The sequence below is a fragment of the Capricornis sumatraensis genome, chromosome 8 (assembly GCF_032405125.1).
Source record: "Capricornis sumatraensis isolate serow.1 chromosome 8, serow.2, whole genome shotgun sequence".
In the NCBI taxonomy this organism is placed as follows: Eukaryota; Metazoa; Chordata; class Mammalia; order Artiodactyla; family Bovidae; genus Capricornis; species Capricornis sumatraensis.
This window is the reverse complement of record NC_091076.1, coordinates 85,628,331-85,642,273: the sequence shown is the minus strand read 5'-3', so window position 1 is coordinate 85,642,273 and position 13,943 is coordinate 85,628,331. Positions and strand designations below refer to the sequence as shown.

Sequence of the window (13,943 nt, the reverse complement as noted above, 5' to 3'; positions counted from 1 at the left end):
CAAATTGTAACAAGTATGAAAGGGGAAATTAACAGTAACACAATAATAGTGGGAGACTTTAATGCCCCACTCACACCTATGGATAGATCAACCAAACAGCAAATTAGAAAGGAAACACAAACTTTACATGATACAATGGACCAGTTAGACCTAATAGATATCTCTAGGACATTTCACCCCAAAACAATGAATTTCACATTTTTCTCAAGTGCACACGGGACATTGTCCAGGATAGATCCCATCCTGGGCCATAAATCTAGCCTTAGTAAATTAAAAAAAAAATTGAAGTCATTTCAGGAATCTTTTCTGATCACAGTGCGGTAAGATTAGATGTTAACTACAGGAAAAAAGCTATTAAAAACACAGACATATGGAGGCTAAATAACATGCTTCTGAATAACCAACAAATCATGGAAGAAATCAAACAGGAAATTAAAACATGCATAGAAACAAACGAAAATGAAAGCACGACAGTGTAAAACCTATGGGATACAGTAAAAGCAGTGCTAAGAGGGAGGTTCATAGCAATACAAGCCTGCCTCAAGAAACAAGAGAAAAGTCAAGTTAACCTAACTTTACATCTAAAGCAACTAGAAAAAGAAGAAATGAAGAACCCCAGGGTTAGTAGAAGGAAGGAAATCATAAAAACTAGGGCAGAAATAAATGAAGAAGAAACAAAGGAGACTCTACCAAAAATCAGCAAAACTAAAAGCTGGTTCTCTGAGAAGATAAATAAAACAGACAAACCATTAGCCAGACTCATCAAGAAAAAAAGGGAGAAGAATCAAATCAACAAAATTAGAAACGACAATGGAGAGATCATAACAGACAACACACAGCAACAGATGGCAAAGGATCATAAGAGACTACTCTCAGCAACTGTATGCCAATAAAATGCACAACCTGGAAGAAATGAACAAATTCTTAGAAAATTATAACCTTCCAGAACTGAATCAGGAAGAAATAGAAAATCTTGAGACCCATCACAAGCACTGATATAGAAGCTGTAATCAAAAATGTTCCAACAAACGAAAGCCCAGGAACAGATGGCTTCACAGGTGAATTCTACCAGTAATTTAGAGAAGAGCTAACACTTACCCTACTCAAACTCTTCCAGAAAATTTCAGAGGAAGGTAAACTCCCAAGCTCAAACTATGAGGCCACCATCATCACCCTGATATCAAAACCAGACAAAGATGCCACACAGAAAAAAAAACACTGATGAACATAGATGCAAAAAGCCTCAACAAAATTCTAGCAAACAGAATCCAGCAACATATTAAAAAGATCATACATCATGGCCAAGTGGGCTTTATCCCAGGGATGCAAGGCTCCCTCAGTATTCACAGATCAATCAGTGTGATATACCACATTAGCAAATTGAAGGGTAAAAACCATATGATTAGATGCAGAGAAAGCCTTTGACAAAATTCAACACCCATTTATGATTAAAAACTCTACAGAAAGCAGGCATAGAAGGAACATGAAATGAAGTTGCTCAGTCGTGTCCCACTCTTTGCAACTCCATGGACTGTAGCCTACCAGGCTCCTCCGTCCCTGGGATTCTCCAGGCAGGAATACTGGAGTGGGTTGCCATTTCCTTCTCCAGGAGATCTTCCCAACCCAAGGATCAAACCTGGGTCTCCTGTATTGCAGTCAGATGCTTTACCATCAAGCCACCAGGGAAGCTCTAGAAGGAACATACCTCAACATAATAAAAGCCATATATGATAAACTCACAGCAAACATTATCCTCAGTGGCGAATAATTGAAAGCATTTCCCCTAAAGTCGGAAATAAGACCACTCTCACCACTACTATTCAACATAGTTTTGGAAGTTTTAGCCACAGCAGTCAGAGAAGAAAAAGAAATAAAAGGAATCCAGATTGGAAAAGAAGTAAAACCCTCACTGTTTGCAGATGACATGATCCTCTACACAGAAAACTCTAAAGACTACTGGAAAATTACTAGAGTTAATCAATGAATATAGTAAAGTTGCAGGATATAAAATTAATACACAGAAATCCCTTGCATTCCTATATACCAGCAGTGAGAAAACAGAAATTAAGGAAATAATCATTCACCATTGCAATGAAAAGAATAAAATACTTAGGAATAAATCTACCTAAAGAAACAAAGACCTATATATTTTTACAGTTTTACAGAAAAGTGTAAAACACTGATGAAAGAAATCACAGATGACACAAATAATGGAGAAATATACCATGTTCATGGATCAGAAGACTCAATATAGTGAAAATGAGTATACTATCCAAACCAATCTATAGATTAAGTACAATCCCTATCAAGCTACCAACGGTATTTTTCACAGAACTAGAACAAATAATTTTTGTATGGAAATACAAAAAAACCTCAAATAGCCAAAGCAATCTTGAGAAAGAAGAAAGAAACTGGAGGATCAACCTGCCTGACTTCAGTCTGTACTACAAAGCCACAGTCATCAAGACAGTATGGTACTGGCACAAAGACAGACATATAGATCTATGGAACAAAATAGAAAGCCCAGAGATAAATCCATGCACCTGTGGACACCTTATTTTTGACAAAGGAGGCAAGAATATACAGTGAGGCAAAGAGAGCCTCTTCAATAAATGGTTCTGGGAAAACTGGACAGCTTCATATAAAAGAAAAAAATTAGAACACTTCCTAACACCTTACACAGAAATGAACTCAAAATGAATTAAAGACCTAAATTTTAAGACCAAAAACTATAAAACTGCTAGAGGAAAACATAGGCAAAACACTCTGTGACAGCAGGACCCCCTGTATGACACACCTCCCAGAGTAAAGAAATAACAGCAAAAATAAACGGGATGTAATTTAAAAGCTTTTGCACAATGAAAGAAACTATAAACAAGGTGAAAAGACAACCTTCAGAGTAGGAGAAAATATAAGCAAACGAAGCAACTGACAAAGAACCTCAAAAATATACAAACGGCTCATGCAGCTCAATACCACAAAAATAAACGACCTAATCAAGAAGTGGACCAAAGAACTAAACAGACATTTCTCCAAAGAAGACATACAGATGGCTAACAAACATGAAAAAAATGCTGAACATCACTTATTAGAGAAATGCAAATCAAAACCACAATGAGGTTACCATCTCACGCCGGCTACTATCATAAAGTCTACAAACAATAAATGCTGGAAAGGGTGTGGAGAAAAGGGAACTGGGTTACACTGTTGGTGAGAGTGCAAACTAGTGCAACCGCTATGGAGAACAGTGTGGAGATTCCTTATAAAATTGAAAATAGAACTGCCATTCAGTTCAGTTCAATCACTCAGTTGTGTCTGACTCTGCAACCCAATAGACTGCACTCAGCTTCCTTTATAGTCCAACTCTCACATCCATATATGACTACTGGAAAAACCATTTTAGTGGGACACAAATGTTCAGTCCACAACAAAATTTTCTAAACCCAGGATATAGTTTCTCCTGAGTGGTTAATAGGGACTACATAAGAGTTAGCTGTACTTAAATTAAGGGCTTTTTAATTAATGTATATGAAATATACATCAGAAACTGTAAATATAAGTAGTTTGAAGACTTTAAAACACTAAATCTAACATACTGTTTGTGAGTTGGCTGTAATTTCAAACTGTGGAGTCTTGTGTGTGAACTAAATTTGTCTTGTTTATGCATTGTGCCTGTTTCACTGTAGGCAGTAAGTATTAAGTGAATCAGTGAGGATGTTGAGTGTAGGAATGAATATTGGGTATAATTCATTGTTGGTAAGTATTTCAGTAAACTTGGAATGGATGATCACTTCCGTTAATGGTTGACTGTGGTATTCTTATAGACCAAAAAACTAAGGTACTTGCTATTACAGTTGTTGTACAGCACTGTTTTGGATGTTCTCATAAATAGAATAAAAAAAAGGAGGAGATCTGAACAGGGGAAGGATGGTGCTCATTCGCTTATTAGAATGTTAAGTTGCCCATAAATGCCATGAGAGTGGCCCTCTTAGCCTCTGTTGTCTGTCTTTGCATCCCAGGCACTTAAACAGTGCCTGTCACAAAGTTGAAATTCAGTAAATATTTATTGAAGGAATGAATAATGAAGATCCTACACTTCCTTGGAATTTCTAGCTACACTAGTAATTTAAAGGCTCCCAGCATTAACAAGATTTTGGTAAGACTACAGTAAAACTGATAGACTATGGCTTTTGCCTTGGGATGAACACTACAGCCCATAGTCCCTGTGTAACATGATACAGTTCCTATAAATATTAGTTTTTGGGCAGTGGGGTGTTATATCTTAATTCACTTGGATTGTGAAAATCCTTTTGCTTCTTTTTAATATTTAATTCATTCATTTTTCTCTTTGCAGTTCTAATTGTGGAGTGGTAAACATATACAGTCAAGATTCTTGTCTCCAAGAAACGAACCCAAAGCCAATAAAAGCGGTAATGAACTTGGTTACAGGTGTTACTTCTCTGACCTTCAATCCTACTACAGAAATCTTGGCAATTGCTTCAGCAAACATGAAAGAAGCAGTCAGACTGGTAATGTTTCTTTACCCTTCCCTTTTAGCATTGATGATTTTAAAATTTTAAGTTGAAAACATGGAAAGATAATAAGGAAAGAGTTGAATTATTTTAAAAAGAGTAGCCTCTTTTGTTGTAAACACTGCTAGATTGTAGCTTTTAGGTGTGATTATAGAAATGATATACAGTAGCCATCAAATTTGTATTATTTCAGTTCTTTTGGAAAGCTGTGCTGTCCTTTCCTAACATTTCTTAAGGGGTGGTCTTCATTTTCAGAAGTTACTTTCATTATATACATGAAGGAAGATGTAAGGAAGTATTTCATCCCTCTCTAGTTTTCTTAATTTACCTTTTTAAGACCTGGTGTCATAATAGAGTGGAGGCAGTTCTTAAATTTTGAAAATAAATTGAGCTTGGACATTAATCATGTAAAAAGACCGCAGTTTAAATAGCTGAATAGTACTTGTGAAGATAGCTCTGTACCAGGGGTTCCCAGGAACTCCCCCAGGTTTGGTGAGTGCTGAGCATTCAGTCGCTCAGTTATGTCCAACTCTTCGCAATCCCATGGGCTGAAGCCCACCAGACTCCTCTGTCCATTGAATTTTCCAGGCAGGCATACTGCCGTTTCCTATTCCAGGGGATCTTCCCAACCCAGGGATCAAACCTGCATTGCTTGTTTCTCCTGCATTGGAAGGTGGATTCTTGTACCATTGCACCACATGGAAGAGTATAGTAAATACAAGGCCTCAGAATATGGTCATACTCATGCCTAAGAATTATTACAGAGAAAAGATACAAAGGATAAGGAAAAAGGTGTATGGGGTGAAGCCTGGAGGAAACCAGGCACTGACTTCAGAAGTCCTCTCTTAAGGCAGATCACATAGGACATGTTTAATTTCTCGAGTAACACGTTGTGGCAACATGTGTTAAATGTTTTCTACCAGAGAAGCTCATCATAGACTCAGTGCCCAAGGTTTTTATTGGGGGTTGATCATGTAGGTACCCTCTACCTAGGAGGTACCCAAAGTAAAGGTTCCCAGAAGTAAAGTCAAGTGTTCAACATAAACCACATTGGAGATCCTCTGGAGTACGAAATGACAACCCACTCCAGTATTCTTGCCTGGAAAATTCCACGGACAGAGGATCCTGGTGTCCATGGATTCACATAGAGTTGGACATAACTGAGGCAACTGAGCACGGACTCATGAGCCATCCTTATCATTTAGGAGAAGGGTCCCATCTGTGTAGGGACCTATATGCCAGTCAAATTCCCAGACAGCATCTAAGGGCCACTTGTAAGCGGGCCTTTCTAAGGATAACAGCCTCAGGCCAGTGTTGGCTCTTTTTTTTTTTTTGCCCAGCATCAGAGCTCAGCTTAAATGTCACTCTGCCTCGTGAAGTTGCCTGCACTTCAGGCAGAATCAGTTTCTTGCGATAAGCCAGGTATATAGATGCCCAGGTATACAGAGAACCTTGAAAAGCACCATTGCATTGTGCTGTTTATGTGTATACTACCAGATTGTAAACACGTTACAGAGATTATTTTTATCTTACTTATACTCAGCAAATAAACCTTGCATACTTCATCAGCTTTAATAGTGTATAGTTTACAGAGATTAATAAAGAATTTTACAAAAAATTTTGAGCCAAGTGATAGTCCTCAGAGGATTAGCTTACCCAAAGTCAACAGCTACTAAAGACCAGTGAAATGTGATGCTAGATTCCATATTCTTTCTAGCTTGTAGTTTTCTAAGTAAATTTTTCAGAGCCCTAGAATGTGTACAGGACTTCAGATGGCAAGTAGGAGGCTAAGCTCCTCCCTGTATTATATAGAGCAGCTTTAGTGTTACTTGTGATATATATATTGCCATTCTGCATTAAGATTTTCTTTGAGGGAAGAAAGAGTTCTGCTGGAAAGATGTGGAAAATATATCATTGGGTTTTATTGCCTCTGTTGAATGAATCATTCGATAAATGAGAGGTTTCTAATTCAAGTCAGCTTTAAAATCCCCACTCCTGTAATGGAAGTGGTAGACTAGCACAAATCAATCTTTTATCATTTTAATGATACTAAATTGTGTTAGAAAACCATGGGATCTGTTTTTCTTGACATAATATATTCTGCAAAACGCCTTATAGTTCTGTCTAGTTTGTTTCAGTGATCATGGCAGCATTTACCTTTTGTTACTGTAGTAAAATCACATGAGGAATTCATTAGTGTCAGCCACCTCCCATTTTTTAAATGGTAGTCAGCTATAATATCAAGCAGCTTCCCTGATGGCTGATAGTAAAAGAGTCTGCCTGCAATGCAGGAGACCCAGGTTCAATCGCTGGGTCAGGAAAATCCCCTGGAGAAGGGAATGTCTGCACACTCCAGTATTCTTGCCTGGAGAATCCCATGGACAGAGGAGCCTGGCGGGCTCCAGCCCATGGAGTTGCAGAGTCAGAGATGACAGTGACTAACACTTTCTAACAACTTTCAACCGGAATGTCTAATGGAAATAAGCCAGGTATAATGCCTCTGTGAAACAGTGTCAGTATTATTAGATGCAGTCTCCTATAGTGATCCAAACAGTTCTGTTATTCCAGCAGTGAATATAATTCTAAGTCATAGCACCATTAAGAGACTCAGAAGTTAAATTGTTACTACATCTTCAATCTTGGATGTTGTAGGAGTTGTGGGACTCCTTAGTTATTAAATTAAGGATGAGAGAGCTTTTGTTGAATTTTGATAACTGGACCCTTAAATGTAATACAGAAATTGTGTTGGAGATAAAGGGAACTTTATGAATTAAAGAAGTTGTGTTTTTATGGGACTTCTTATTAGTTCAATTACAGCTTTTAATACAAGGGTCATAAAGAGAGATTAGAGAACAGCTGAGATCTAACCAGGTGGGGGTCATTGGTCTGAGGGAAGATGTACTAATTCAGTGTAATCTCTGGGGAACTGTTTTTTCAATATTTATTTGTTTGGCTGCACTGGGTCTTAGTTGCAGCTCAGGGGATCTTTGATCTTCATTGTGGCATGCAAGATCTTTTAGTTGTGGCACATGGGATCTAGTTCCCTGTCCAGGGATCGAACCCGGGCCCCCTGTATTTGGAGCAAGGAGTCTTAGCCACTGGACTACTAGGCACTCCCTAAACTAGGGCTCTTGCAAGTAGATAGCTGAGTCTTTTAGGAAGGCATAAACCTGTTTTTTGCTTCTTGATATTCAAGTCAGTAGGGGAGATAAAATTTAATATTGTTGATAAATTGGTATTTATCCTCCATCAGAACATGCCAGCTTGTCGTGTGAAGCTCTGGCCACTATGTATGTTTATGTAGGTTATTTGTTGCACAGGGTGCATTTAAAGGGACTCCATTTACATCGTAAACTTTGTATTTACTGCAGTATTTCTGATAATTTTGGTAACAGAGTTCTGTTTATTTAGCTAGACAAACACACAAAAGGTAAAATTGAACTTTAAAAAATTGCTTAGTGTCTTATACTCCAATTTTTGTCAGCGTCTTTGCTTTAATGTGTCAAAGAGCACTTCTCATTAGCCTTTGCATTGATGACAGGCTGTACAGGCAGAATCTGCTTCCCGGAGGAGAATAATTGAAAATGGTCTGGAGAGTCACTCACTGTAAACTTTACTTTCTTGACTTAGTGGTCAGTAGGCATTTACCAGGGTAGTAGGGCCTAGGGACTGAATGAAACCTGTGTAATAGACAGATGTATCTAACAGTTTTACCTGGTACTTGTCTGTGAAAGTCCCCTTGATTGGCTGGTTTAAAGTCTGACCTAAAAGTGAAGGATGGTGGACTGCCGTGATTAATAGCTGAATAAGAATTCTGTGAGTATGAAGGTGCTGTGTTTCTTGGAAGAGCTAGAGAATGTGCGAGAGATGTTAAAATCCTAGTCTGCTTAAGGTAACGGCTTCCTTGCTTGGATTTTATTTATCCACAAATTGGATGAGGACTTGCCTTGCCTAGCTTGGATTTGGGCTCATTTCCCCGCTGAGCAGACTTTTCTGGAGAAAGAACCCTGGCCTTGAGGTGAGCTTTGGACTGTTTCTCAGTCAGAAGACAGTTTCACTTGAACCAGGTTTTCATGGTTTAGCCTCTCCTCGAGGAGGGATTCTCAACACCACATTGTTGAGAAATAAAAGTGAAAGTAGGCAGTCATATGATCCTGGAAAATTTGGTATGATTTTGTCTTGGCTTCAGGCTCTTCATAGTGTTCTGTTCCTTGTACTCAGACTTCAGTATTCTTCACTGTAGTTACTATGTTAGGACATTCATGGGTGCTGCTGCTGGTGTTTCGGGCTCCCCTGGCGGCTCAGTCAGTAATGAAACTGCCTGCAGTGCAGGAGACCCGGGTGCAGTTCCTGGGTCAGGAAGACCCCCTGGAAAAGGAAATGGAAACCCTCTCCAGTATTCTTGCCTGGAGAACCCCAAGGACAGAGGAGCCTGGCAAGCTATAGTCCATGGGGTCGCAAGAGTCAGACACGACTTAATGAATAAACCACCACCGCTGACTTTTCACTTCATTCATTCACTTCTTTGTTTGATCCTCCTAGGCAGTTGCTAGATGCTGCAGTTTATTAATAACGAAGCATCAAGAAAGCACTTTTTTCTCTTCCGTCCCTTTCTTCTCAGTTAATAGCATATTGAAAATCAAATTTTAATTTTGGAACACTTTGCTGTGTTAAGGGAACTGTACTTGATGTGTGTTACAATCAAAACGAACTTTTGTTCTAGCAAAATGATAGAATGAAGACTAAAATCTAAGATGAGCTCCCAGTTGTTTTAGTTTAAAAGCTTTTTATTGTTTCCTGCAGGTCCACCTTCCTTCCTTTACAGTATTTTCAAACTTCCCAGTTGTTAAGAAGAAGAATATTTCTCTTATTCATACCATGGATTTTTCTCCCAGAAGTGGGTATTTTGCCTTGGGGAATGAAAAAGGGAAGGCCCTGATGTATAGGTAGGTGTTATTATCTTCACATCTAACAAAATGTACATTTTTCTACCATAAAATGTCACTGGCAAAAAATTTACTTGGAGTTTTTGGAGAAGGAGTGTGATGCTGTGTTTTGAAAATGTCAAATTGAGGAAAAATTGCCCCTTTAATAATACTGCCACTTTCTTGGTGCCTTACGTTTTTAGATTAGCCTTTGTCGATTGACTATGCTCTGTTTATTCCACTAGATTTAAGTGGTATTTTTCAAAGAAGTATTTGTTTTTTTTCTGGCAGCTGTAAGCTGTAAATATGGATATTAACTACAAAGATACCAAAAGTTTATGCTCTGTCCAGGTTCTTTTCTGCACTCAGTTTACTTGGCTATAAAGCAAAAACAAATAAAATCTAATTACATTGTTTCTAGAAGAAGATGCTGGTGACAAGGTGACTCTTGGAGGGAAAAACTGACTTAAGTCATAGCCCCGTTTCCTTGCTCCCATGTGCTGGCAGTGAATGTTGTATAGAACCCTGTGTTCATGTTTATATGCTTCAGGGAAAGCCTGCTTTCAAAGAAACTGAAATCTGGAGTAAAGAAGAGGAGGAGTACAAATTGGTTTTGAGGAGATAGTTGTGAAAAGAGAATGTAGCAAATAATAATGTGCTTATAGTTTTACTTCGAAAGAAAATTGGGTGGATGGTGCTAGGAAAATTGATAACTTCATTATTCTTGGAGTCATTTTTGGAGTGATTCTTTCAGTTTGGATTTTATAAAAGGATGCAGATATTTACTGTGCTTCAGAATTCTCTTCCAGAGCTGTAATGTATTATAATAATGGATTTTTTCTTTTCTTAAGCCCCTAAGCCCGTAAGAATTTTCACCAGAGCATTGATCTCTAGTGAGACTGCTTCTAGCATGTGGTTTGCAGTAACAGCATTTCTGCTGGAAGTGGCTGATGAGGCATTTCACAGATTCTGCTTTAATGCTTTGGAGCAAGCTGATGGCTTGTATCTAAAATCTGAGGTATTAGCGTTAGGATCCTTCAGAATGTCAACTTGAGGAGTCCTAACGTAGCTGCCTAGTGAGAGTGATTGTGATTACATTTCCACACCTGAAGTCTTCCTAAGTGCCATGCTGTGATCTGATTGACAATACTGAGGGTAATCAAAAATTATTTTGATGATTTGTCTTTTACTTTTTTCAGGTTGCATCATTACCCAGACTTTTAAAAAGATTATTCAAAGTAAGAAAAGCTTTCTTTTTTTTTTTGTCTTTTCATTCTACAAAGTTTTAAGTTTATACCCATTGCTGTCAGTTGGCAGAGGGACCATATTAGCTGATCTTTGTTTCTTTGCCTCTGAGTTGCTGTATGTTCAGTTAAGGGAGTGGGAAGGACATAGATCAGGAAGTTGGACTTGAACTTTTCCTTGGGAATTTCTTCTCCCAAATCACAGCAATCTGGCTCTGTTCTTCTGAGGGAAGATTTTTAATACTATGTCCATAAATAGTCATCAAAATTATAATTACTGAGTATATAATTTGCAAAGCAGAAGAGACTTAACCGAGAGAGGTAAGTATCTTCATATATAATTACAGTTTCCATAAGCTCAAGCCCTTTTATTTTGTATGTTTCTTGAGAGTTTATAAGTAGCTTGCCTTATAGCTAGTTAGTTTTGCTGCCATATGTAATATATGTATTTGGCACATGCATGTATATATATATACATATGCACCATTATATATGGTATACACCATAAAGAAAAAAAATACATATACATATGGTGTATATATTCTTTTTCTTCCAGTTTTATTGAGATATAATTGGCATATAGCACTGTGTAAGTTTCAGGTGTCCTGCATAGTGATTTGACATACATATATCATGAAATGATTACTACAATAACTTTAATGAGCATCCATCATCTCATATAGATACAAAATGAAAGAAATAGATAAAAACTCCTTTCTTTGTGGTGAGAAGTCCTAGGATTTTCTCTCTTAACAACTTTCGTATATAATGTGTGGCAGTGTTCGTTGTATTTATCATATTGTATACCACATCCCTAGTACATATTTATCTTATAACTCCAAGTTTGTACTTTTTGACTTCAAGATACAAGGTTTTTGCCTTCCTCCACTTGCTGCTTGATATTTAAAACAGTAGGACATTATTTTCTTCCCATGGCTTGATTTTCACCTGAGATATGGTGGTCATTCTGACATTGAACTTTGCAGTTGACCTGTTCATCACAGTTGAGTAATTTGATCTCTGAGATTCATAAATGTTGAGGAGAAACTCTGGAAGTGCATATAGACTTAATTAGGGGAAGGAATTTTTGAAGGTAGCAGAATTTTGAGCAGAACACTAACCAGGCGGAGAAAACAGTCCAAGTATCGTGCCTCTTCAGACCGCACTGCCAGTGCCTGCTGTTTGTTGACGACCAGTGGCTGTAAGTCAAGTGTATAATTTCTTCTGTTCTTTCCTCAGATCCAGTTGAGCCACAGGAAAAACCCATCCTGAAATCTCAGAGACTTTCCAGAATGTGTGATAGTATATAGATAATGATATATTGAGTCAGATGTGCTTTTTTTGTTACTAGGAATGTTTTAATAAACTCACAGTAACTTTTGTTTGAAACTAAGTATATGTGGTTCTTCCTTCTCTACACAAACGCGCACGCACGTGCGCACGCGTGCTAATTTGGGGGCATTTCTTTTTAAGACTGGACCTGAGACATTGAACACACCTGTCTGTAGCCAAAAATAACATAGGTAGATAGTCTTGTATTTCACAGTTAACCCTGATTAGTATTTCTCCCTTTCCCAGGATCAGTCAGTTCAGTTCAGTCACTCAGTTGTGTCCGACTCTTTGTGACCCCGTGGACTGCAGCATGCTAGGCTTCCCTGTCCTTTAACAACTCCTGTAGCTTGCTCAAACTCATGTCCATTGAGTTGGTGATGCCATCCAACCATCTCATCCTCTGTTGTCCCGTTCTCCTGCCGCCTTCAGTCTTTCCCAGTATCAGGGTCTTTTCCAATGAATGAGTCAATGAGTCAGCTCTTCGCATCAGGTGGCCAGAGTGTTGAAGTTTCAGCTTCAGCATCAGTCCTTCCAATGAATATTTAGGACTGATTTCCATTAGGATTGACTGGTTTGATCTCCTTGCAGTCCAAGGGACTCTCAAAGAGGCTTCTCCAACACCACAGTTCAAAAGCATCAATTCTTTGGCACTCAGCTTTCTTTATAGTCCAACTCTCATATCCATACATGACCACTGGAAAAAGCATAGCTTTGACTGGATGGATCTTCCTTGGCAAAGTAGATCAGAAACAGTTAAAGTAGATTAGGACTCAAAAGGCAAAAGAGAAAGAAAACTATTTCACTGCAGCACTTATGAGCACTTCATATTCACAAGGATTGCTGGGCTTTAAATGATATTGGCACTTTAAAATTTTCCATGGGTAACTAATTGAAAATAATTAAAAACTGAGCAGACCGTGAAGAAGAAAATTACCATGATCAATTCCACACACACTAGTTAGCATCAAAGCCCGTGCAAATGTGCTGCACATCACAAATTGTTAGAGATGTGCAAATCAAAACCACAATGAGGGAACACTCTGCGCCTTTTTGAAAGGCCATCCTCAGTCTACAAAGGTTAATGGGAGAAGACATGGAAGAAAGGAACACTTACAGTACTGATGACAGGTAAATGCTAAGAATCACTGTTGAGTATGGACCTGCCTTTTTTAAGTAAGACAAACGTTGGTTCCAGTCCAGGTCTCTAGAAGACTTAAAACATGTCCTGCTCAGTGTTCCTTCATCGTCAGCACCAACAAGGGAAGAAGGTGCTTGAACAGCAGCTCCTCCGAAGCCAGCAGACAGCCTCTGGTGAGGGACCCGTCAAGTCTCTTCCTCGTCAAGTGATTAACAAGTCTCCTCCCTCGTGACAAAGGGCTCGTTAATTCTAAATTCATTATGCACAGAGAAGAGGAAAGTATCAGACATAAGCTATAAATCATGTATCTTTATTTTTAAATGTTTAAAAGCAGTAAAAAAAATATATATATTTTAAATAAGTTACAAATTAATCAACTATATAGTCTGATTTAAAAGAGGAGGGGGATAAAAACAGAAATTACTGTTAAGTGAGCAGCCCTTGACTGTGTGGGTACCACCCAAGAGCTCCAGCCAACTCCACCACTAGACTCAGCAGCAGATGCCATCCGGGACCCAGAGCTGCTCTTTTGATCACACCAGGAATGTCACCGGGGCACAGAGAGAACCCAAGTCTGTGCCTTCAGACACATCTGCCAGGCTCCAAGCAGAAGGCTCAGGCTGAGTTGTGTTCATGTTCTCCTGCAGGTTAATGGTAGTAAAATGAGGTGAAGGAAGCACCTAGAACTTGGGCACCTCCCCTTTCTGAGGTTGTTTTGTTAGAGGAAGCACACTGACTGGAACTGCCCACCCTGGCCAGGCACCATAGTAAC

At 38.6% G+C, this 13,943-nt stretch overlaps 1 protein-coding gene across 1 annotated transcript in view; it reads left to right on the top strand.

The window, feature by feature from the left end:
- Window positions 1-12,063, top strand: part of UTP18 (UTP18 small subunit processome component) — a 55,665-nt gene extending 43,602 nt beyond the window's left edge. The window contains exons 11-14 of the mRNA XM_068977551.1: window positions 4,355-4,529; window positions 9,336-9,478; window positions 10,657-10,695; window positions 11,941-12,063. Coding sequence (XP_068833652.1) covers window positions 4,355-4,529; window positions 9,336-9,478; window positions 10,657-10,681 — 343 coding nt within the window. The 3' untranslated portion in view covers window positions 10,682-10,695; window positions 11,941-12,063. The remainder of the gene's footprint in view (window positions 1-4,354; window positions 4,530-9,335; window positions 9,479-10,656; window positions 10,696-11,940) is intronic.
- The last annotated feature ends 1,880 nt before the right edge of the window (window positions 12,064-13,943 follow it).